This window comes from Fusarium mangiferae (genome assembly GCF_900044065.1).
Source record: "Fusarium mangiferae strain MRC7560 genome assembly, contig: FMAN_scaffold007, whole genome shotgun sequence".
NCBI classification, from domain to species: domain Eukaryota; kingdom Fungi; phylum Ascomycota; class Sordariomycetes; order Hypocreales; family Nectriaceae; genus Fusarium; species Fusarium mangiferae.
Window position 1 is genome coordinate 499,821 of NW_024573927.1, and position 24,411 is coordinate 524,231.

The following is a 24,411-nucleotide window of genomic DNA, read 5'->3' on the forward strand; positions in this document are numbered from 1 at the left end:
AGGCTCAATTTTCGTGTTGCATATGGCAATTTCTTGCTAAACTGTAAATCTTTATTAGCATGACTAAATCACTGACCGCCTCCGTGAACGTCCGCCGCGCCAAGGTTCCTGGCTCCCTGCCGTGTCGTTGCCCATGGCGTTGCGTATCACTAGCGCCAGAGTCAAATGGCTTCAGTTCACGTTCACAGCCACAAATTCACCCGAAACTGCCCGACAACTATACCTGCTTCATTTCCAGTGAAGTATCTTGCCAACAGCATCATATTCCTATGTTGACACCTGTTTCATGCCCTTGGTAGAATTCCTCATTGGCTCAATGAATACGCAAATGACCATTTGACCTCATTATTAGACTATCTTAATAGTATATCCATCTTTCTCATCTCTCTCCAAATAAAACCTCCTTTCTATCCCCGAATCCCTCCAGATTTCTTTCCTCAACTTAGATATCGACGTGAATGGTGTCTTCTGGTCCGCCCAATCCCTCTTCATTTTCTCAGCAGCAATCTCAAACATGCCGATTCTCCTAAAAGTCCCTCTTTCTCGATCTGCAATTAATAACAAGCCGCACTCAGATGGTAGTCTCTCCTGCCAAGGGTGTCTAATATCAGCCTCCGCAATCTTGAGCGCAAAGATTCGACTGTTCTTCGGCACTTCCCTATCTAGCGAGATAGAACAGGGATAGTCTGCTTTCAAACCTTTACCAATGAATACAAGCATAGGCGTCAAGTCGATTGGGTTCAAGAACTTGATGCGATATCTCATAGTCTTGTGACTCATCCACCAGTTTGAGTGCAAGGGTCCTAGTCCGTTCCGTGAAGCAGAGCGAAAGCGCACTTCTGTGAGAGGCCCTTGAAGAACCAGTGCCGTTGGACGCGGCATCTCGATGCTTTCTGTCTCATCGTCGGGAATGATAATATCGATGACTTTCGTGATCACCTTCGGCTCGGTCTGTGCTCGGAACAGGAAGTTGAAGTCAACGGGCGTGTAAACAGATGCCCAGGACCAACTCGGCGCAACGCGGATGCTGGGGGGCTCATCTTCCGTTTGGGTGCACCATAGTAGAGAAAGTGGAAGGCTGTCTTGTCTCCAGAGCCCGTTGACATACGTCTCTCTTGGCACAATAGTCGTCAACTGCTCAGCTACACCATCAATAGCGATGAGCTTATCATTCTCTTTCGACAGCTTCCCGACGCTGTACTGAGCCACCACTGACGCCCATACGTACAGAAACATCTCTTCATCCGTGACTGTCTTCTCAGCATTCAACTCTCGCGTGAGAAGTTCCGTGTATACATGCTTGAACCTGCAATCCTCTACCGACTGTACGCCAGAGGGAAGCCTATCAGAAATGTCGAATCTCTTGTATCGGTACTGCAGATCCCAAGGCCCTCCCGTGGGATAAAGCTCTGAAGCGTAGAGCTCACCGCATTCCCAGTAAAGCATATCGTGAGCAAAGTAGACGGCTCCTCGTGATAGAAGCCGTTCCTGGAATACCCACGCGCGTTTCAGCAGTGGTGAGTTTCCGACTGCTTTCTCCCAGGGGTCTATTGGTACCAGTTGAAATTCTCCTTCAAGGTCGTGCGAGGGCCATTTTAAATCCAATTTAACACCATTGATGCCTGCTGGATTGCGTTCGCGAAAGAGCCCTCCATGTGCATCTGATGATGCTGCTGCTGCGAGCGTGATTGCTGAGTATGAGTAGACTTTGGCCATTGTCACAGAGTGCAGTCCCCAGTCTTCCGCATCGAGCTGAATAATGCAGAGAGCATCAATCCAGATGTACTCCATACCAAGTCGATTTGCAACAGTGATTGCATCGCGGAATGTTGCTGGCAGGTCTTTTATCGACATCCCGGTGGTCGTCATCTTCTCGATATTCGATTTGAGTAGTTTCGTGAATGGTTCCCTTCCCCAACAGTAGCTCAACGTCGCATATTCTATGCTTTGATGAACTCCGTCTTCTGCGTTGGTTTCTACAACTTTGATAATCTCAGGTACGTCATTTGTGTCTGTGATTATCTTGACTAGCCGGGCTGGAAGCCAATTCTTGTTCTCACCAGCGCGGGCATGTAACTTGTTGCATGACTTATGATTCTCTGAACAGTTCTTGATCCACTTGGACAAGTATTCAAAACTAGTCTCACTTGATGTACTTGTTGACGTCTTTTTGATTGGTCTGTGGCATTTCACACGAGGATCTATCGCCAATTAGTTTAGTGATACTGGCAATGGCTAGGTAGCGCACCTTCAGTTCCAAAGAGCCGTATATCAAGCCTATCCATATGGCGAAGATTACTCCTGCTGAGACCGAGATCCGCTGAAAGATGGCCCTCATATGTATATTCATTATATTGCCATAGCGCTAGCATTGGGTCGCCCTGTGTCCTCCAAGACGTTTTGCCGGCTGAATCCGCAAAGGATCCATTCCCATGTCTGCCGAGGACTTGGTCCGCTGCTGCGAATGCGACAACAAAGGAGCAAAAGTCGCAATCCTTCACGGACACGGTTATGTCTGCACCAGTCTGGAAGGCTTTCCACGGCGCTTCGTGGAAGGAAGTGCCGGCGATGGTGGAATCACGATCCAGAGGTTTTGGTTCGGAGGAGAAGGCTTGTTGGCATGGCGTGCAGAGCTTTGAAGACATCGTGCGCCGTGGTTAGGGTGGAGGCCGCCTCGACGCGTTGTATTTATCGCAGCGTGAAATGAGGCGCGGGGATGAGAGGCTCTTAGGGCGAGGTCTTATAGCAGGGGTTAGCTTACTAGTGATACACTAACCCTGAATGTTAGACTGCTGTGCCACGTGGTAACGAGGTGTCACGATGCTGAGGATGTTGCAATAAAAGACGGCGGAGAGGTTTTTACGAAACGCAAGTCCTCAATTAAAAAGGTGGCTCACCAAGTAACACGCTGCATCTTGACCAAAGCTACCGAATTTGTATTAATACTATGTCCTATTCAGCCTGTCCTGCGATGTCTTTGGCGATGACATAGGTGAATCTGCCGGCATCTCAATCGGTTCCTCATTGATCTGCCGCGCTGCTTTCATCTTCTCCACCACCGTCTGCTCCTTTCCAGTAGGGGCCTCATGGACCAAAACCCCAGGTGCCTCGTATATCGCATTATCCGGCGCTTGATGCGGAGATATCCCAGTCCCATCAACTTCAGAAATGCCGGTTGACTTTGCATCAAGCTCTGGCTTTTCAAATACATCTGGATCTGCTGGGGTAATACTTGGCGTTTGTCGCTTCTTGCGTCGGTAGAGGAAGAAGCCCGCAAGCAGGAGAACTAAAGCCAGGACACCGATGCCTGCACCAATACCTGCTTTTGCACCAGTTGCAAGACCCGTCGAAGCTGTTGTTTCTTGTGAGGTTTCTGGTGTTGAGGTGCTAGAATTTGAATCTGCTGTTGTTGTTCCGTTGTCCGCGCTGATGAAGAATAAACTACTCTGCAACATGCTTATATCGCTGCGGTTCGTCACGTCGTACACCGTCATTGTGAATTTCGAGTCGCCAACGTCCAAGTCCATCGGTATTGTCCAGGTGTAGTTCATGTATGTGTCTGTACAGTTGGGGTTCCAGAGTTTCCAGTCGGAGGAAGGGTAGTCAAAGGTCTTGTTGTCTATACCCAGTCAGCAGTGTTTTTGTGATGAGAGCCAATACCAGACTCACCAAATATCACTATGGGTTTCAGATCATCCGGGCCTGGGCCATATGTGCCTGTCCACCACCTCAACTCCAACTTCACTTTGGCGCTCCCTTCGTCCCATGTTCCGTTGACGTCGCGCCCGGCTCCCCAGCCCACCATCTGTGTTTGTCCACGCACCCAAGTTTTGCCTTCACGAGGCCAGAGGAATTGATCCTCAATGGTCGCGACATCGCACCACCCATCTTCTGTTTCGTCATCGTCTCGTCGTCGTAGCGCGTTCGACGCCGAGTTCTTCGGGAAAGAGAAAGGCATTGTGCTCGTCGAGAAAGTTGGAGGGATTTGAAGGATGGAAACTCGACATCTTTAATGTATTGACTGGTGGGGAGCATTTTGGGTCGACGTTACCATAACAGCTTAATCGAAATAAGGACCTGTCTCGTCTTGAATCCTTCAACAGCCTGGCGAATCGGGCTTTGCGCAGACTGCTCGCTTAGGGTCTTGGCTGCGATCCTTCAGCGGTATCCTTGAAGCATCGCTTGTTCTTGGATAGAGTTTTGGGTCCTTTTGCTGCGCATTGACCATGGGCCCATGGGGCTTAGACGATTCCAAGTTTTCATTCTTCTTTATTTCCAATTCTTATTATGTAGTTATATTTAGCCAGTAAACCCGACCGACGGACTATGTCGGGGTTCAAGACCCTTTGCCACTACCTTCAAGCATGAGCTGCAACATACAGGTAGTACATAATCGCGGTTCTCTCATGCTCAGGCACCGACCGGTCTAGTCTCATTCATCCTCCCCCAGCGGTCGGACCCATACAAGGATTCAAAGGGGAGAAATAGTGGACCATCCACCTCGACTCAATAGGTGTTTGCTTTCAATCAATATGCCCTCCCTTTCGAATCACCGTTTTCCATTCCAAGACACGACTCAAGTTCGCAGTGAGGCCCGTCCCTCGATAGCAGTAGTCATGCCATTCAGCTCTTGCTCACCGCTGTCGGACGGATCATCCCATCCTTCGCGCTGATCCTTCGGCACCCTGACAAACAAGATATCCAAAGCCAAACCAAGCACTGCCAGGCCAGCTGCAAAGTACAGAGCTGCCCGGTAGCCCCTAACCTCGTCATCGTTATTCGTTCCAATCTCCGTCTCAATCGTCCCAGCAAAACCTTGGCCTAAACTGTTTCCGTAAAGGTTAAGAGTTCCGATCAGACTACTCGCTACGCCCTGTTGACGACGGCTGACACTGTTGCTCGCGATCACCTGTGCAGCGACGTATACCAAGTCGGGGCAGAAACCGTAGAGAATCATGGCTGGAAAGACCTGCGCCCAGTATGTTTGTTGCACTGGCATGGTCGCGAGGAGGATATTGCCGACCAGCGTGACGGTGACGCCGATCGCCATGATCCATTGCGCTGCAACGCGGGGGATTAGCCATGCTGCGAAAAACACGGCGAGCACAGAGCTTAGCCCGAATGGTACCCAATTAATGCCAATTTGGGTGACAGATAGTCCGCGCAGGAGGTACTGCCAACTCGTCGAGTACCAGAGACCGATCCCGAATGCCATGTAGCTCTGTTAGGTATATTCAGTGCATGAACAAGAGAGGGCCGGCAGAGGCAACACGTACCAGAAGCACAACGAAGACCAAAGCTGTGAAAGTCGGTGCTTGAAAGACTGACAACGGCATTATGGGGTCTTTGGCATAACGCTTCTCCCAGAACAGAAAGGTCAGGAACATTACCACAGATACAACCAACAGGGTTATCTCGTAAGGCGCGTTCCATCCAGCTGATGGCGCTTGGCTATGATGGTCAGTCAAGGGTAAGACTGTGAAGGACAAATTGTACTTACTTGCATACTACATTGAAAAGAAGCAAGCTTCCGAGTCCCAAGATGATTCCAGGGATATCGATGTGCCCTCCCTTGTCGACAGGAGTTTCCTTGGGCATGAGGTACGCTAACCATGCCAGATTGAAAGCCGCAATACCAGCACTGATACACGTGTCAGTCATGGCCCAGCAGAGCAACATAAGACTTACATAAGAACAAAAAGCCACATCCAATTCACATAATCAATAAACACCCCCGCGATTAATGCCCCGATCATTCCTCCTAGAGGCGGCGACGCTGCAAAGAAACCCAAAACGACGTTTCGCGATCGACCTGGCGGAATCATAGTGGTGATAATTGATACAGCATTAGGCATGAAGATACCTCCACCGACACCGGTCAAAGCACGCATGGCGATAAAAGAGTCATAGGTTTTGGTGAATGCATTGATGAGAGAGAAGAGGGTGAAGATTGCACAGCCGAGAAGGGTGAGTTGAGAATGGCCGTAGATGGCGCCCAGTCGGCCCGTCACTAGGACGAATGCACCTTGAGTGAGTCTACAAAAATCAGCATCATATATAGGAATAGCAATACTAGGTTGAAGGCTTACGGGTATGAAGCGACCATCCAATTCGCCTTGCCGGGACCTGATTCACGCCCGAGGTCTTTGCTAAGAGCCAGACCGCCGGCGATGGTGACGCAATTGGACATGAACTTGATGTAATGTTAATAAGAAATTCATCCTAAAATTCAAGGTGAGATGGTTTAATTACCTGGATTGTGTTTGCACAAACCAGTAGCGAGATGATGAGTCGACGTGACGCTGGACTGGTCGTGAATGCAGGGTCAGCTTCAAAGACTCGCCCCGCCCGTTGGACCTCTGGGAGGTCTTCATTCTGGTTTCTGCTTTCCAGAGCAACTGTCTCGAATGGCGCTTGGAGAGTAGTTTGAGTCGTGGCCATGTCGAAGGCTTCCTAGGAACATAATTATCAGTCCTGGATGAACATGGCAGACAAGTTTGCATCGTGGGGTTTTGTAGCAGTAGACAGACGGCTCAGTCATCAGCCGCTTAAATTATTCGGGGAAATAAGTCGTCGCCCTATCAGACAACGTTAGTGTAGACAGGTCTCCACTGTCTTTCCAATTCCCACTACCTCCCCAGTACGTCAACTCTATATCATTGAGGTGGGCAATTGCATGGCATTGGTGAATTACTAATCGAATACTCCTCGTCATTCAACAACAGATCTACTCGATCAATGCCAATAGCGTTATCACTGGACTTCAACATCCTGTTTAGAAACTTCTCGTGGCTTGTGCTCCATTCCATTTGCAACATATTTACTCTTCCTGTGTCTTCGTACTGAATCAAGAGCTATGAGGAGTTCCCCCCTGTCGATAGACCTAACGCGAGGTTCTTAAGATTCGCACATTTTATTGGTCACAAGGAGCAGAAATCCACAAGTAATAACCGATTAATATTTATTCATAAATGTCAGACGAAAGCTAATACTTTCTGTGAACTATCGTCGTAGCTAGAATCATAATCATAACCAGATCCCATCCTGTTCATCTCAGAACAAGTCAACGTGACACTTGCGCGTCAACGGAATATCCGCAGTAAACACAAGCTTCTTGTTCTCAGAATCATACTCAGCATGCTCTGTACCATGAGGCTTAGACTTGACGCCCAAAACAGTAATAGTCTCAATACCAACACCGGCATCATACTCAAAGGTTCCATCAAAGCTCAGCTTGCCCTTGCTGTACTTGAAGTCGATCTCAGAAGCCGTGTCCTGAACAACAGATTCTCCGTCATCAAGATACAGAGAACCTTCGGCCTTTCCATCGAGCCCAGGTGCAATCACGAGGTTGAAGCCCTTCTGGCGGAGAGCCTTGGTTGTGTTGGCGCTCTCGACGCGCTGAGGGTAGATCAGGCCGCCCTTGTAGTGAACCATGATGTCGGTGACGTCGACCTCGGCAGACTCATACTGAGCCTTACCGCGGACGGGCTTGCCGGTGGACCACTCGTAGAAGATGTCGTCAGGGAGGTAGTACTCGAGCTTGGTGCTGTTCTCCTTGGTAACAGGGCTGACGAGAATACCATCACCGTAGAAGAACTGGAGGTCAATGGAGTAAGTGTTCTTGTCCTTGGGGTAGTTGAAGAACATAGGGTTGAGAGTAGGAGAGCCGGTCTGGTTCTGCTTGTAGATGGCAGTGTAGATGTAGTCAACTGTTCCTGTTAGCGGACGTCATATAGAGGAAAAGAGTAACTTACGGAGCTGGTATCGGATGGAGATACCGTTGCGAGCGGCCTCAGTGACCTTGGGCCAGCGGTAGAACTCCTGAGACTGAGAAGTAATATCGGCGTGGTTACGGAAGAAAGTGTAGAAACTACCAAGGGTGGCCCATCGCGCACAAAGGGTCTCAGTGACATTACCACCAAAACCGCAAACATCAGCACCAACAACTGGGATCTGGTAGATAGAAGCGAACTGCAGGATCTGAGAGATGGAGAAGCGGTACTGATCCCACTGAGACAGGTTATCGCCAAGCCAGTGCGAAACATCTTTGCCAGAACCAGCAAAGGTGCTTCGTGTGATGACAAGAGCTCGCTTATCAGGGCGACGCGAACGCATAGCGTTGTGAGAGTGAGAAGACATCTGAGCACCGTACAAGTTATGCGTATCATACTGAACGTAATCTCCGCTCTGAACGAGATCAGTATCGGTGGTACTGTCAGCAAGTGTAGGTCCAGCGCCGTTCTGAATCATGTAAGGAGGCTGGATGAGCTCTCGGTTGGGAAGACCCTTGCACTCGTCAGGGCCGCAGCCAGAACCAGTCTTCTTGCCGTTTTGCCAGCCGTGGCCGGGACGTCCGTACTTGTTCTGGCCCCAGACCTTGCGGGTAGCTGCCCAGCGACCAACGCCGCGTTCGCGAGGAGTAGTGCGGACCTCGACAGAGCGCTTAGTGGTCTTAGCAACGGCCGTGACTTCGCGCTTGGTGGAGCGGAGAGAGGGAGGCTGGAGACTCTCAGGGAATCCGGGGATGCGAGCAGGAGGACCGTCTCGAACAGGAGGGGCCTTGGGAGGGTCACCGTCGACCTTAGCAAAGTTCTCGGGAGTGGTGTTGTTACCGGGATAAGGACGGTTAAAGAAGTTGGCGGGCTCGTTCATATCGATCCAGAGAGCATCGATGTTAGGACCATGCTCACCGTCGAAGAAGTTCTGGAAGAGCTCGTTCCAGTACTGCTGAGAGTTGGGGTTGAACCAATCAGGGAACACACTAGGTCCAGCCCAGACAACACCTCTGTAGTCTGAGCCATTAGGCTCCTTCATGAAGGTATCGTACTGAAGACCGCTGGTGAGAGCTGGGTTGGGCTCCATGTCGTACACAGCTGGGTCCACCATGACGATGTAGTGCTGATCACGAGCGTGGATCGTGTCAACGAGATCCTTGTACTTATCAGCAGGGAATCGCTCAGGATCGATAGTGAAGATGCGACGACGGTCCATGTAGTCAATGTCAGTCCACATCGTCTCAAGCGGGATTTTAGCAGCTGAATAATTGGCCACGACACCCGCGACTTCGTAGACATCTCGGTATCCATATCTGCACTGATGGAAACCAAGACCCCAGTAGGGCGTCATGAGAGGAAGGGTGGTGATGTCAGCGTACTGCTTGGCGACATCGCGGGGTGTAGGGCCAGCGATGAAGTAGAAGTCGAGAACACCGCCGATGATGTTGTACTCTAGGAATTGCTTGCCATTCTTCTTGTCGATGAAGACATCCATGCCGTTGGAGTTGAGGAGGAAGACACCGTGGGTGCCGCCCTTGCGGTGGTCAAAGTAAATGGGGTGAGCTCCATACAGGTTCTGGCCGTTGGGGCAGCTGAATCGCGTTAACAACCGCTCCAAATAACGGAAAATGTCTGATGACTTACCCATAAGCATCGCGAGTGTAAATTGTGCGGGTGTAGTTGGTGGCATTGAGCATGAAAGGATCACTATGCTCACCAAGGCCGTAGAGATAAGGCCTCTCCGGAAGCTTGGTCTTGAGGTACAAGTACTGACTCTCAAAAACAAGCTTGCTGCCTGAAGTGTCGAACAGCACTTCCCCAGAATCCTTCCTCGTCACAGTGAACGAAAAAGGATCCGCCTTGAAGTCAAATTTGAGCTTCGAGTTTTTAGGTGAAGCCCACTGTCCATAACCAGGACGAGGGAAGATATCATCAGGGACTTGGTAAACGGTGTTATTCGTATCCAAGATCTTGACATGCAGACGGTCCTCAGTTTGATACTCAACTTCGAGCTTCAGCTCGGGGAGATCAACACCAAAGACGTCGCAGGCCTGTCCCGCAAGAGACAAATCAGCGTAGAAACCCGATTTGGTCTCTCGGTGGTTGGTAGCTTTGTAGCCGGGACATTTGGAGAGATCCTTCTCGAAGAGGTCTCTGCGGGGTTTGTCAAGGTCTTCAACGCCAGCCTTGCTCTGCGCAAAGGCAGTGCCAAAGGCCACGGCCGAAGTGAGCAGCGTCTTGAAGAACATGATTGAGAGGAGAAGAGCTGGTTGCTGAGCGAGAAAAACCATCAAGCCATATTGCTTGGTTATATATACTGATTCGTTCTTGGCACTGTGACTCTCAATCGTCTCGTCATGATGCATGCTACCTGCGGAGACTCCGCTGCTCAGGAACAGAGCGAGGGAGACTCCGTACAGAAAACCCGCCTTAACGGTCATCATTGCCGTGAAACCCTTGGACAGGAACTCAAGCTCAAGCTAGGTTATGGCCGAGAAAAGAGCCGGGACCAGGTTTTCGTTGCGTGATGCTGTGCAGGGATCTTGGAGGGGGAGGCTCCATTTTGCGGGGTTGGTTTTCCCCAGCTTTTTTTTTTTTTACAGAAGGTTCAGAGACAGGAAAACCTTGATGGTAAAATTAATCGGCTGGGTGAGTAACGGTCGAGCATGGGATTGGTCCAATGTCGGGCCGAACTTATGCATAATTGAAGAGGTTCATGAGTGTGAATGAGAGACATTGACGAATGAATTGGAGTGGGAGACGGAGCGTAGTTGCTTTGGGTAATGATCGTGGGTTGGTTTGATGAGCTTTAGAAGCGAGTGTGGCTGCGACGAGAAGTGAGATGTACTGCTATTAGATGATGATCCGAGATTAACGTCACGTAGCATGTGTCAGGTGGTAGTCTGTTAGTGATATATCCTTGTCGTCCGGGGGTACTTGCAGCCATTGCATCACCACTTCCTCTTATTCCCAATCATTGGGCCGACTTCGGTCTGTGACTCGGTGGCACTCGAATTAGCTGCTGGAGACCATGTTCTTTTAGTGCTAATCCCCAGGCCCAAGCCCTGATTCCCATGGGGAAGTTGAGTGGCGCATGGGGAAATTCCCGACAACCCTTGCGGGCCCTAAAATCACCAACTAAACGTCCCTTGATTCTACAGAGACACGCTGATGGGCTATTTTGTCACCGCATCCCGCCAAGTCGTAGCCATCTCGGTCAATTATGTCAATCATGACAAACCCTGCAGTTCATCTGATGATCGGAATAGCACGACTGTGGATAGCTTCACGGCGGGACTTTTGCCCTTGTTCCTGTCGCTAGCACAATTGAGTAATAATGGGATGACTACAGCTTGTGAGAAGGGAAAGGCGATTGGAAGCCTCGGCTGCGGGATCACCGGGTAGAAGCGGGTTTGAGGTGCAGGGTAAGGAACAATTTTTGTATTTCTGTCTTATGCTCTTGTTAGATCTTTTACACTGGAATATGCTTATTCTTGACATGACTTAATTTGATGGTGATCGGTGTTATGCGATGTTGATTTAACCTCTGTGAATTGATGTGTTGGTGGCGGTTGAGTTCCACTGTGATTCAAGCTTTCTGGCTTTGTGCGACGGCCCGGCTGGTGACATCATGTGTCAGGCAGCCTTGAACAGGACTTCTCATCCTGAAACATGTACAAACTATTTTCTTGAGTCGTGAGCTTGAGATCACTTGGTGAGCTCTTCTCAAATAGAGATCATTACTAGATTATCTGATCTTCAGCGAATTATTCACCGTTGGCCATTGTTTCATCTCCTGCTCCATGTTCGGAGTGTCGGAGTGAATAAATCCCGAGATTATTCCTTCACAAGGTAGACATCGCCCATGAATTCTGGTTCCAGGCATCAGCTTTTTTTGAATTGAAGATATGCTATCAATCTCGTGATGTCGCAGGCAGCAATGGAACTCAACAATCCATTGAGTCGCATTGACCCACTCTGCTTACGCTCACCGATTGTCAAACCTTAGCCATTTCAATGAAATGCCGAAAACAACAAAGGAAATGGCACAAGCGACACAAGATACCATCACAAAGTTTGAGATAGTCGGGAATACAGACAGCTCGTATCCTTTGATCATCTTCTTCCACGGCTCAGGCGACTCCTGCAAGTCTTGGGCGGATTTAGCAGAACTCCTGGGTCCCGCGTACCAGCTTCTGCTCTGGGATAGACAAGATCCATACGTCAGAACCGATATAGCCATCTCAGAACTGTTGGAATTCCTCGACACGAGAGATTTGCCCATGCAATATGTGCTGATCGCGCATTCATACGGTGGCACCTTCGCAAGGCTCTTCCTCGAAGCAAGACCGCACCAAGTCGCAGGAATAGTCCTCGCTGAGACTGGCGCTGAGCCAACAATAGACGCACAACTCGAACAGAGACAATACGACAAGAAGATCTTGGGGAGCAAACCACTCGTCGTCATTCGTGGCAATACTCTGAAATGGAAGCAGCTACAGTATGATCAAGCCATCGCTGCAGAGCAAAACCTCGCCAGCCCAACCCTGCTGATGCAGAAGAAGCTTTTGGATGCGACAGACAAAGAAGACGAGAGGTTGAAAAAGGCACAGTTGCAACTTTCTAGGAATAATCGATATGTGCACATCCCGGATGTCAGTCATGATGTGATCATTGAGAAGCCGGAAGCTGTGAGGGAGGCTGTTTGTTGGGTCATGGAGCATTTGCAGACTGGCGAAGAAGTGGAGCGAGAGGAAGAAGAGACACCAGTGCGTATAGCAGAAGAGGGCGAGACTGTGAAGAAGAGCTTTGGGGACAGGTTGAGACGAGCGAAGAAGATGTCTTTGAGGGAAAGTCTGTTCAAGCTGTTCAGGAAGTCTGATCGGTGAGAGAAACTATATCGTAATTGCTGGTCAATAGATTAAAGATTGAAGGGAAGTGTAGCTAAATACAGATTGTGTAGGAGTGAACGTATGAGAGAAGATTCAAGCTGCAGAATGTACAAGGATTAGGCCAGAGAATGCAGTGTTTTCCACTTTGTCAAGAATGAAACCAAATACTTTCTGTTGAGAAGAAAAGACAGGAAGGTAATAGAATATAACGAGGGCAGGCCGGCGACCAGAACTTGATCCCTTGTCGCCCAAAACACACAATAAAACCATCCAGCACCATCTCAGGCCTTGATGAAGCGGAACCCAGTTGCTTCGTTCTCAGCCGCACCATCATTGACCAACGTCCCATCACCGCCAACTCTCACATACTTCCCGTTGCTTGCCGCTTTGATCGAATAGACGCCCTCACTTTCACCTACCTTCTGGCGGATGATGAAACGCTCCCAAGTACTAGCCGTTGCACGAGATGCCGAGAGCGGGAAGTTGCCCGACTGATCCGCCGTCACGTATTGCTTGTTACTGGCGAGCTGCAGTGTACCAGCGTTGGGAACATAGGCACTGGAGAAAGTATCTGCGTCATTGGCTGAGGCGCCCGACGCAGAGAGTTGACCGCCGCTGGCTGCGGATACGATGTATTTGCCTGACGTGGCTTGGATCTTGTAGTCTCCGTAGGGGTTCTCCGGGAGGGTTGCGCAGATAGTCTGGCCGTTCGAATTAGGGCGCGTGCTGATGAAATAGAGTTCGTTCGTGTATGTGTTTCCGGACCCTATAATTGGAGATGTGTCAGTTGACTGTATTGAAATCGTCAAGTGATTTCTGAACATACCCCAGTCGCTCAGTTTGGCGCTCCATGTAGCGGCTTCTTGCGGCTTGGCGTTGGCATAGGCCGCGTAGATGACAGATTTCCTGATCCGTTAGCTAGCTGAGGCAAAAGTAGCGATCAATATGCGTACCATGAGTCGGCGTATGAGGCGTTCGTTAATTCTGGCATCGTGTAGGAGAAGACATTGCTGACCCATTCAGCGTCATACATAACCTGTCATCTCATGTAAACCAAACTATCAGACTAGTTCAGAGCGCTCTTACCTCATTGACAGGCGTGACAGGGAGAATTTGAATCGCGGCAATCTGCACCTTCTCAGCTCCCCAGAACAGCCACGCTCCCGTCTGCCAGTCCATCACATTGCCGACGGTGATTAGATCCCTGAACTTGGCCTCGGGATAAGGATTCGTAGGATCATCTTTACCAGCACTCGGGTACAAGTGCCAGTATTTCCTAGCAGCTTGCTGTTCTATGGCGAGTAGTAGTCGAGCAAAATTGGCGTGTTCCTGGTCAAGCGCTACTGTGGCCCAAAGCATGGCGCCATAGTAACCGTTGACGGCCTCACCGACGGATTCTTGATCACGGCTTCCAGCTCCGTTGGCAATGCCAGATGCCCATGAGTGACCGGCGAACCAATCTAGGCAGCGTGTGATGGGGAAGAAGGGATCGTCCAATGAAGGGTTGATGATGTCCCTGTTGGGCAATGGTCAGCACCAGACCCCGGGCAGAGCCAAGTGAACTTACCGGGCAAAAAATGTCACATATTCTCTGTGTTGAGCCAACCAGCTCGGATCGTACTTGGCGATCACTGCAGCAATGTGAAGGAAGTAACCGTAGTGAAAGTGATGATCATTGAAGTAGCCGTTACCAAAATCGACCCAGACATTCGTGGCACCTTCTTTACTAATAACACCGCCCCAAGTGGTTTCATAAGCAGGGAGGGCCTTGTTGGCAGCGCTGAACCAGCCGTCGAAAGAGGCTTTGAGGTACTTGATAACAGGGTCGATAAGATCCTTGCTTCCAACATGGTCACTGCATATAAGTCAGTTTGGTTCCAATAGAGACAGCATCGCTGGGGAACATACGCGATCAGTGCTAGGCGGGATTTAGCGGCGAGAGTGCCGCCCCAGTAGTAAAAGTCGTTTGGCGCAGGCGCTTTGGAAGCGTCGAGTTGGCTGACTTCGTATTTGAGACCGTTCACAACTGATGCCTTGCAGGAGGGATCCACGTCGCGCGGGGCATTCCAAGTTATTGAAGTCAACTTGTATGTCAATCTCCAAGTGTTTCCGAGCGATGGGTACATCCACCCCTAAGATGCTTAGCATCATGGAAAGTTACAGAGGACTTTGGGCGGCTTACCTTCAAGGTCAGATAGCCCAGAGACGATGGGTCAGGAGAGTTTGGGTTTTGTAGCACTTCGCGGTGATGCGGCCAGGTGAGCATTAGTAAATCGCCAGTACCTTTTGTCTCCCACTTAAATGTCACGGTTCCTGAATCGCCCCTGATTGAATAGTCCTGAGACACGGAGATTGGGTATACCGTTGAATGGGCATCCAGGAGTGTCTGATGACTGGGATCCCTGAGCATCACCAATCGCAATATACCGGTAAACTTGCCATCTGCAGCAAGGGTTCCTTTGTTATCATTCTCAGCCTTGGCGATAAGCTTGATGGATGAGTCCGAAAAGATTAGGTATGTAGTGCCCTTTGTATCGACGACGGCAAACTTTGTGCCTTGATCGCTCACTGAAAATGTGTTCATCTGGGTCAGCATATTTTCGTGTTGTTTTCTTACACTTGAATCACGTACCCGTATTGCTACCACTCAGAGCCTTTCCGTTAAACGACTTGATGCCCCCGTTCAGTGTCGTCAACAGTGGCGTTGCAGACTTGTATTCGAAGGTCACGTAAGGCGAACCCGGTACCAGATATGCGGTCATGGACGAGTCGCCCTGGAAATACTGTACTGTGACCGTTTGAGTGTCGAAAGCAGTTGCTTTGTGACCATCAAATCCCCCACTGTGTTCACTGAATGAAGCCCGCCAGTCTAGCTGAGTCGGCACCTTGATAGAAGTCCCATCGAAGTTGCGATCTTGGCCGATGCCAAAGCAAACACCGTGACCATCTAACGACGATTCATAAGGAAAAGGACCTGCAGCGGTGCCCTTTCCAGGACTTGCAGCGTATGGAGCCCACCATCCGTTGGTTGGGTACTTGCTTGAGATCAGTCCACGGGTATGAAGTGACAGGCATAGATGGATTGACTTACCGGCCCTTTGAGATCCTTGAAGAAAGAGCTTATAGGGGGAGCATCGGTTTGAACAGTGCCTCCTGCCAAGATGTTGGGGTTACTGGTGCCAATAGGACCAAGTGAAGCACGATGGGCCAGCTTGATTGTCCTAGCCAGCGACTGGGATGCCAGCAGAAGAAGAGGCAATAAAAGTTTCATCTCGTTGGGAAGTCTGTTCTAGAAAGAAGAGTCTGTTGAGAGTATTTATGTTCTTTCTTCATTCTCGTTAGGCGTAGCAGTTTATATAAGTGTTTGATGGACAATTCCCTCTGCCTCAAGGCCCTCACCCGAGTCAGTTACGGAAGCTTTGATTCCGCAACGAGACACCATTCCTAACTCCAGATACTCTATTATCGGCCCTATTGCAAGGGTATGGCATTCCTCAATACACCTTGGTGGTGAATATGTCCCGAGTTCAAGACATCCCCATGCCATAGGAAACAGCCGAATGTAACCTATGTCCTCTCCCAATAGGGCTATGAGTAGTTTACTTGACATACAAAATTGGAAGGAATGAGGAACGTAACCGAGTACAACATTATTATCGTTGACTATTTAGTAACTGTGACTACTCGGATGAAGTTGCCGGAGGATGAAGTTTAAGGTTAGATTTAAGGGACACCACCGCTCAACTAGGATGTCATGAGCTCACCAATGCTAGCATCGTCGGACTGCTGGCTCGGCATTACTACCCTCTACCAACATTAGTTCGCTTTCTTTGCTCTTTCTCCATCTTTAATCCGATAAGAACCTGGGGATGCAGCCTGGCTCGTGTGTGGGGTACCCGCAAACAGATAGCCAACCATGGAGGTCGGAGCGTATAGCGGGGGAATATACTACTTTATTGTCACTGCCGACTAATAGCTTACTTGTCACTACCAGTAATTTGTCAAATGGGAGAAACGGAAACTTCAGGGGTCTATGCAGATGCACGAAAGCAGTTGAAATGGCAGGTGCCCTAATTTCCGGTATGGATGAGCACTCACTCCCGAAAAGTCCGTTCCATTTTCTCAAGACCTGAGAACATATTCGATTTCTCTGTTTTCCTATATTTCAGAGCTCTTACAGATCTTAAATATCCATGATTAAAATAATCGCGATCAGTAGACAGACAGTCATTCATCTACCTTCGCTTGTTTCATTCCATGTGAAACATTCAAGAGTTGAGATGAGTTTACAGCTTAACTTATAAGTTGCAACGATACATCGAGATAGTCATCGACAAAGGTATTCAACTACAATATAGCTCAGTCGGCCCTACTGTGACACACCCGGCAACGCCTAGGAAAGGGCGTCGTGACATGGGTACAAAATGAGTGATGATTTAGTGTACAGTGCCTACTATCCTCGTGGACAGATAATTAGGCTATATGGGCCACCTTCCTCTCTCACGTGTCACAAGATCGTATTCTACCAAAAAGCGTTCGCCAAGTCCCATCTGCCTAACACAAGAACAACCCTACCAATATGGGGAAAGGAGGCGAAGAGGAATATAAGGACCGGCTGCGTTAGAAGAACAAGCCGAAAGCGTGCGATTCCACACCACTAGTATAGTTCTAATTCGGGCCTTTATACAAGCACTGAGCTAGTTGCAAACTGTATCATGAGCGCGATCATCATCATAAACTCTTTAGCTATGACATCACGAATATAGCCCGATGTTTCTATGTTTGAAAGTAGTAATATCCGAGTGTTAAGTTCTCTTTGCTAATTTAAGATTTCAGCCACAAGTCTCCTGCAAATAACTCATCTAGCTAACGATTTAGACATTATACCACAAGTACTCTTCCAGGCATTTGTGATGCTAGAAAGCAGTGCTAATGAAGAAAGAACTACATCATGGAGGAAAGGTGAGTAGAAGCAGAAGTCATAGTACTCAATTCTCCTTGTTGCAAGATGTTCATACCCTATATACACAGAATATCCAACACTACTGGCTCAACATCAAGCCCTGACTGCTTACCAAGCCTTCTCAAACACCGCGTACTGACTTATGATCAAGTCACACCTTGGCTGGAACTTTACTCCGAAATATCTCCATCTGCCCCGATAATGACGGGTCGCTCCTCATCCGTGTCCAAAGGCCTCTGAGCAGGATCATCAGCAGGGCGGCTTTCATCCGATGCTGCAGGTGTAGATGCGGCCGGGCTGACACCGTCGTTTGAGCGGGTAGATGCGGCCTCAGCTGCGAATGTAGTATCCCCATCAACTCCCGGACCCCGTCCGAGGATAGTATAACTCTGAAGGAAACATTGCTCGATGGCACTCTCGGTAACCTTGCTGGTAATCCACTTGACGGTGTCTGTGGTGGGTTGGATTTCCTCGGTAGTGACAATGAGGAGATCGACCGTGACCTCAACAGGTTCACCGGGAAGGTAGTGGGTCTCGCGACAGTGGCCTTGATATCATTAAAGATCAGTCTTTTATTCCTGCACAAGAGGATTGGCACTGGCATGTACTGACCCTTGGTTGCGCTGGTGACAGTTTCAATTGTAACTTTCTCGATAACCCTGGTTGACGTGGGAAGGGTCTGATCTCTGCATCAGTATGTCTATCTTGTGCACAAGGACTTTGCGACTGAAACTCACCACGACCGAAGTGGAGACAATCTCGTTCGTGATGGTTTTGGTGGATCTTGGTACATAGATAATCTTGGCTTTGTCTTCAACACCACACTGTGTGATGTGACCAGCGCAAGGTACCATCACCTTTTCGTCCGGCCGGATGACATTGGTATCGCGCGCCCTTGCGGAAGTGGTCGAGCTCGACCCTGAGATGATAGCAGCATTGGCATCGCCAGACTCTGTCCTTTGTTACTGAAGGTCCTTGTATGATTGTGTTCTGGAGTCGCGTCTAGGGATAACTTACCTCTCACAGCAGACGCGAAGCCGGCGAGACAAAGAGTAGCCATAATGGCAGCACGGGGCAGAGATTGAGAAAACATTGTGAAGAGCTTTGTAAGAGTGCGAAGTGATGAGAAGGAGAATGAAGATGGGGAGAAATTTTGCGACTGTAGATTCACTTGGCTGGTTTAAAAAGAATGAGGGGACAGGAGGATTATCAGAACGACCTCAGCTTCGAAAAATAATGCAGCTCGATAGCTCTACTGAGCTACAGAGCTTACCCAGGGTCCAAGCCACCTAGCCAGGGTCTGGATCTAGCAATGGAACCTTCCTAGCCTGCAACTGCCCTCGAATGAATTGAGTTTCGGCTAAGTGTCAGCTATCTACAAAGTAGGTCTCTTTCATGGACCTTTGGGGCGTCCGATGCAGAGTATCGTAGGGCTTGTGCACTTCAGCGCTAAAGCAATCATCAAACTATGTGAGGTGATAGCTGTGATACTAGCGATTGAGTGCAGGCTATAGTGCATCTTCAGGTCCAGTCCACTTCAAAAAGTCAGCCCATTTACCCCAAAATGCACTTCTGAAGAGAGGAGTATTGCTAAAGTGGCTGGCTAGTCTCAACTGAGGCTGGCTGGCATGACGCGTAGCATCCCGGCTATCTACAGTCTAGACTGATTAGGACCAAGCCACAGCGGACAACGGCTCAAAATGGGTCTCAAACGGGCACGATTGGTGTTTCCCCTCATCCAATTCCAGAGCTGAATATTCATTTTCGGAAACCAGCTACGCCTCAAAAGCTACTGTACACAAACTATTGGCGCACAATGTGCTGCGCATAGTAGCTCGAGCTGGATGGTCTAGTGCGCAGCGACACGGCGCCTCGGAGGGACATAATTTGGGTGATAGTGAGATCACCATTACATCGCTGGGCAGGGTCACTGAATTTGGAAGTGTTAGGCGAACTCGTCGTGAGTCTCTCTTATGTCTTGTGTTGAGTAGTCCATTTGAGGCCTTCCCTATGGCCTGCCGCAAGTCTCTTTGCATCACGAGAGACGCTATCGGACGCCATGCAACGCAGCCACAGAGATAGACTCACAAAACAACAACATGCAGTAGTTCCTGAAGTACCTCGATGTGACTAGATTAGTGTCGGGCTGAATGCACATGCATTCAAAGATCCGAGCGCAAGCTTCATTGATCAGGTTAGCCAGCCTCCAAAGTATCAGATCCGACGCATAGCCGGAAATAGGACATACTGTCATCTGATTGCTCTGGTTTTGGGTCGTGGTCACGTCGTTCTGAGACGAGCTGCCTCTATTCGTAGCCATAGCCACAGTGTAGAGCCAATGCGAGGATGTTTATGCACGCACGAGGGGTATTGGAGGACTTGCCAAAGCAGACATGAATGAGGCTCAGGAATCTATAAAAGCAGGCGCTCTCCTCGTGTCATAAACTTGAATGATTGTTCTCATCACATCACTTCCAACCTACAGCCATCAACAGAATTACGAGTGACCAAAATTTGCAATACAAAGTTTCTACCAACCATGGCATCTGCAGAGGCATTCAAAGAGCTCCCGAGGGACATCGCTGCGGTAGATGTGAAGGGCAAGACCTATGTGTTCTTTGTCAACTCGAACCACCAACTTTGCTACCTTGTATCTCCTGGAGCGGGAACCGACGACTATGACCCTAAACTCGTCGAGCTCACAGACGGAGACCTAAAGGTCAAGTGCGGCAGCAGACAGATCGCCGCAGCAGCTTGGCAGGGAGGAAATGGTCAAGAGGTGAGTCTCATCACCAGCTTGTATGAAGCACTCTGACCCTATAGATCCGCATCTACTGCATTGCTCCTGAAAAGGGACAATGTGAGAACAAGGGGTATATCCAAGAGGTCTCTTTCAGCGCTAGCACTGGATGGGAGCATGGTCTTCTTGGCTACAAGGAGGAGGACAGGCCGTACGTTGATAAAGATGCCTCACTAACAGCATCCGTTCACGCCTGGCCTGACAAGACGGATATAAAGGTTTTCGCCTCTGGAAAGGGCGAGAATGGACGCCCTAAGATTACTATGCATCAGTACAGCTATGGCCACAAGAAGTGGCTGGGCAAGGTTATCAGTAACAAGGTCTCGGATTGGTAGGAGTTTGGTGAGGGGAATATTGGCGGGGCCCTTTAGAGGTAGTGATGCATCGGAGTTGTTGAATTCATGCTGTTTTGTTGGTGTCGGGTTGACTTAACAAAGGGTGCAATATCAGCAGGTATCTATTGAGGAGATAGATTCGGGGAACAAAGTTGGGCCCAAGTCTAGAACGTCGAGCCTGATGCAACTTAGTGATAACGAGGGTCAACAAGCCAAATGGTTTGAACTGTGAACTTAACTAGATAGTCTCGTATAACCCATACCTAGGATAGAGGGTTCAATTGTACTAAGGCTTGTGAATGACAATCCAGATCCGTGATCGGCTGACCGGTCTAGATCAGATCATACGCTCCTTTGGCTACCGAATACCTAAAAAGCTGCCCCGAATAAGATGAACGCCGCAAAGGTCTATCCAATAATTTTTGTTTAACAATGTAATACTGCAGCTGAAAATACCAACGTAGCCTAGTCGGCATTTACCAACTGTTGCTCTCTTTAGCTTCCGACACCTGCAGGGTCTCGACGCTCGTCACTAGCTGCTCAGCACGCCACTGTCCACCGCCAAAGCTTATCGCTTGCAAGGGTTCTCCAAGCTACGTCTTTTAGGAGGCTGACTGAAGCTCTCTCTTGTATCTCGTAGCGATATTTTTCGGGATATGCAGCACCTTGGTTAGTTCAGCGTCGAGGTGCGCGAAAGAGCCTAGATGCACCATTTCAGCCAGCCTCAAATGCCCCGATAAATCACCCCAGGTTCCAGCCACGATAGACCTGCATCCTTATCACCCAACTATTTGCCATAGATCGTCAATAGTCTACGACCCGTCACCCCGCGAATCCGGCATCGGCACAGCGGCCACTAGTGCAAAGCTTATCAATGAAGAATGAAGCTCGGACATTGGTTCCCCAAGTTAGGCCGTTGGGGGTGTTGTACCGCTCGGACCGTTCCCGTTCTGGCACGAATTCGTAGTCTGAAACCTTCTAGAGCAGTTTGGGAGCCTCAGCCAGCCTCAGTGAAAGCCGGAATACGATATCGATTTACGAAAAGCATAGTCTTCCGCGCTCCAGCATCCTTTCATACTAGTCACACTGCGCTTCTCATTGGAGTCAGTGGCGTGTCCACCTGACTGCAACAGCGCTTCTCGCCGAATCTCCGATACCATTGTCAGGGGCGGGCATTGAGTTCAACTACCCCTCAATCGCAGTTCAACGGACCATCGGTACAGTGTCCATCATAATCTTCTAATTGTGAAGCCATAGCAGCCCTAAGAAACGGCTCTCGTATACGAGTACACTGGCCATCGCATTTGGACATAAACAGAGAGCTGCTATTCAGCCATGATTGGTCTTCCGTGGCCATCAGCTCTCGATGCGTGTGAAGGTTTGTCAGTATGATTCATCTGCCAATCAAAAGACAGCCAAGGCAGCTCAATAACCATCCAACTTTGTACAGTCTGGACTGATCATCATCGGGGCTAAGAACACTAAAGAAGATGGCTTCCGCGAGATCAGATAGCCTCCCTTAGCAGCTATTTTCAAAATTCCCGTTAGATTCTTTCTCTGCTGAGAGGACGAACGAGCGGGGGAGGGGCCGTGGCTCGCAGCTTCGGATCTGCGCCCACTTCCCAGGGGAAGCCGATATTGATATGGGACACTCTAGGGCGAAAACAACAGTGCTTTGCAGTACGCAAGCCTATACACTCGGAAGGGAAACATTTCCTCCGGCGGAGATTTCTTCCATGTGTTTCGGAATTGTCTCTTGGCAGTAGATTGCCCCTTTTCAATGATCCTTTTTACGTGACCAGGCTCAACGTTAGCCTCTATTCGGTAACTTCAGATGGAGGGCCCGATTCTTGATGCACCATGATCGTCACCACCATCACAGCTTCTAGTGTTCCAAAGTTCGCTGTATAGATAGTTCTTGGTTACTTAATAGTGACTAGCTGGAAACATGTCCAAGTCTTTAATTTGGTGCCTGATTTGCCGATATCGATCACATACGGGTTGATGAAGCTCAGTTATTGGCCGCTGAAAGTTCTCTTCTTCTCAACATAGCTAGTTGTTGCTTAAGGTGCTTAGCAGAAAGCTTGCGTAGCTAGCTGATACTCCAACGTGTAGAGAACACTGGACGAGCACACATCCGCTAAGTTGGGATACTCTACCCCTTTTCTCATGATCTTATTCGTCATTTGTCCACACCAACTACTACACAAAACTATCCACTTACCTATTCACGAATCCTCATCAGTAGGTCTGCCACATGTTATAGCTCAATCATGTATTCCGAGATGATTTGAGCTGAGGCTAAGAGTACACCAAGGCTTCTCTCATATCCAATAGTGCTCATTCTCACAATAAATGTTACACTTTCACCAGTTGGATCAACACACCGAAGCTACGATGCAGGCTCCGAGTCCCGAACCTGACCTCATCCTGCCTCTTCTTTTTATCTGCCTCGTCCTAGTGTGTATACTTTGCACTAGTTGCTTGATCCTCGTCATCGTTGTGATCAGACTCACCATTCACGCCCAGCGAAGTCTACCAATCGAAGCTAGGGAGCAGAAAGACATTACGAAGGGAAAGGTGAAGGAGAAGGTCAAAGAGGAGGTCGAAAAAAGTATAAAGAAGCTGACTGACCCCGTCCAAGACCTCCTTCATTCAGCACAAGATCATCTCAAGCTTCCCAAGAACCCTTTCACACAGCAACCAATCTCTCAATACTTCCATTCGGATCCTCCCTCAGCCAATATGTCTCATATCCAGGTAGCCTCGGCCCTTATCTTGTGACTCTACTGAGAGCTATATGCTGACGATATGGTCATTAGAACATGGTCGCTGTTGCTCAGAATGACGGCAACACCATTCTGTTCCAGGTCAACAAGAACTACGAGATCATCTTCTATGAGAGTCGCACCCCCAGTGAAAGAATCCCCAGGAAGAAGTATGACATGAACACCCTCAAGATCAAGGGAAAGTCAATCAAGGTCAACCCAAAGCTGCCCATTATCTCGGCTGTCGCATTCACTCACCCCGAGAACTGCGGTGGCAGAGCTCAGGTAAAAGCCATGCCGTTACCCATATGTACTTCTTTACTGACCTTGCAACCAAAAAGGTCCGAGTCTACTACGTCGACAGAGACAGCCTTTTCCTCCGTGAGATCACCCGTGTTGGTGACAAGGATGAGGATTGGAACGATGGCATGGATTTCAATGACAAGGACTACACTATCTGTGAAGTGAGCGGTCTGGCTGCCAACGTTTTCCAGTCGACTGGTGATAAGAAGAGCTTCCAGATCAAGGTTTACTATCAGCGGGACGGCGCGGACGAGTTTGCGGATGTTTCCTACAACGTTGTGGGGGTTACTGATGAGTGGAGCACTCGACCCAACGTCACTGAAGCCTAAGTGACAATCCCTGACCGAACTGTGCTGAGACACGACGCTGGTGCTGGGCATCGGATCGGGCTTGTAGTATCGGAGGGACAGTACGTATTGGACCTGTGACGATGGCATCACACTTATAGCTAGGATAGTTGAATTTGGCCATTCCTTGACTACATTTGATGCCTTCGTGCATTGCTTTAATCCTTTTGGTGATAACAAATCCGACGATACTCCAGTTTAGGAGGAGTATTATTCAGAAGCCCA

The 24,411-nt window shown here is 49.2% G+C and overlaps 9 protein-coding genes across 9 annotated transcripts; 3 read left to right on the top strand and 6 right to left on the bottom strand.

The window, feature by feature from the left end:
• Positions 1 to 348: 348 nt before the first annotated feature.
• FMAN_13270 (uncharacterized protein) lies at positions 349 to 2,645 on the bottom strand (the record flags this gene model as incomplete). The annotated part of the gene is made up of 2 exons (XM_041832717.1): positions 349 to 2,201; positions 2,249 to 2,645. 2 exons carry the CDS (start codon positions 2,643 to 2,645, stop codon positions 349 to 351), a joined length of 2,250 nt encoding a protein of 749 aa, XP_041683153.1.
• Positions 2,646 to 2,945: 300 nt separating this feature from the next.
• Positions 2,946 to 3,958, bottom strand: FMAN_13271 (uncharacterized protein; the record flags this gene model as incomplete). Its single annotated transcript, XM_041832718.1, has 2 exons — positions 2,946 to 3,619; positions 3,670 to 3,958. The coding sequence occupies 2 exons, from the start codon at positions 3,956 to 3,958 to the stop codon at positions 2,946 to 2,948; spliced, it is 963 nt and encodes a 320-aa protein (XP_041683154.1).
• A 618-nt stretch (positions 3,959 to 4,576) lies between these two features.
• FMAN_13272 (uncharacterized protein) lies at positions 4,577 to 6,441 on the bottom strand (the record flags this gene model as incomplete). Its single annotated transcript, XM_041832720.1, has 6 exons — positions 4,577 to 5,221; positions 5,277 to 5,451; positions 5,501 to 5,641; positions 5,689 to 6,036; positions 6,090 to 6,193; positions 6,253 to 6,441. The coding sequence occupies 6 exons, from the start codon at positions 6,439 to 6,441 to the stop codon at positions 4,577 to 4,579; spliced, it is 1,602 nt and encodes a 533-aa protein (XP_041683155.1).
• A 612-nt stretch (positions 6,442 to 7,053) lies between these two features.
• On the bottom strand, positions 7,054 to 10,219 carry FMAN_13273 (uncharacterized protein; the record flags this gene model as incomplete). Its single annotated transcript, XM_041832721.1, has 3 exons — positions 7,054 to 7,712; positions 7,758 to 9,370; positions 9,423 to 10,219. The coding sequence occupies 3 exons, from the start codon at positions 10,217 to 10,219 to the stop codon at positions 7,054 to 7,056; spliced, it is 3,069 nt and encodes a 1,022-aa protein (XP_041683156.1).
• Positions 10,220 to 11,821: 1,602 nt separating this feature from the next.
• On the top strand, positions 11,822 to 12,667 carry FMAN_13274 (uncharacterized protein; the record flags this gene model as incomplete). The annotated part of the gene is made up of 1 exon (XM_041832722.1): positions 11,822 to 12,667. The coding sequence occupies one exon, from the start codon at positions 11,822 to 11,824 to the stop codon at positions 12,665 to 12,667; it is 846 nt and encodes a 281-aa protein (XP_041683157.1).
• Positions 12,668 to 12,951: 284 nt separating this feature from the next.
• Positions 12,952 to 15,941, bottom strand: FMAN_13275 (uncharacterized protein; the record flags this gene model as incomplete). The annotated part of the gene is made up of 9 exons (XM_041832723.1): positions 12,952 to 13,436; positions 13,497 to 13,576; positions 13,624 to 13,706; positions 13,757 to 14,186; positions 14,238 to 14,525; positions 14,579 to 14,802; positions 14,853 to 15,238; positions 15,303 to 15,705; positions 15,762 to 15,941. The coding sequence occupies 9 exons, from the start codon at positions 15,939 to 15,941 to the stop codon at positions 12,952 to 12,954; spliced, it is 2,559 nt and encodes an 852-aa protein (XP_041683158.1).
• A 1,862-nt stretch (positions 15,942 to 17,803) lies between these two features.
• FMAN_13276 (uncharacterized protein) lies at positions 17,804 to 18,726 on the bottom strand (the record flags this gene model as incomplete). The annotated part of the gene is made up of 4 exons (XM_041832724.1): positions 17,804 to 18,180; positions 18,246 to 18,312; positions 18,371 to 18,585; positions 18,651 to 18,726. The coding sequence occupies 4 exons, from the start codon at positions 18,724 to 18,726 to the stop codon at positions 17,804 to 17,806; spliced, it is 735 nt and encodes a 244-aa protein (XP_041683159.1).
• Positions 18,727 to 20,172: 1,446 nt separating this feature from the next.
• Positions 20,173 to 20,768, top strand: FMAN_13277 (uncharacterized protein; the record flags this gene model as incomplete). The annotated part of the gene is made up of 2 exons (XM_041832725.1): positions 20,173 to 20,412; positions 20,457 to 20,768. 2 exons carry the CDS (start codon positions 20,173 to 20,175, stop codon positions 20,766 to 20,768), a joined length of 552 nt encoding a protein of 183 aa, XP_041683160.1.
• A 2,397-nt stretch (positions 20,769 to 23,165) lies between these two features.
• Positions 23,166 to 24,168, top strand: FMAN_13278 (uncharacterized protein; the record flags this gene model as incomplete). The annotated part of the gene is made up of 3 exons (XM_041832726.1): positions 23,166 to 23,528; positions 23,591 to 23,821; positions 23,878 to 24,168. 3 exons carry the CDS (start codon positions 23,166 to 23,168, stop codon positions 24,166 to 24,168), a joined length of 885 nt encoding a protein of 294 aa, XP_041683161.1.
• Between the last annotated feature and the right edge of the window lie 243 nt (positions 24,169 to 24,411).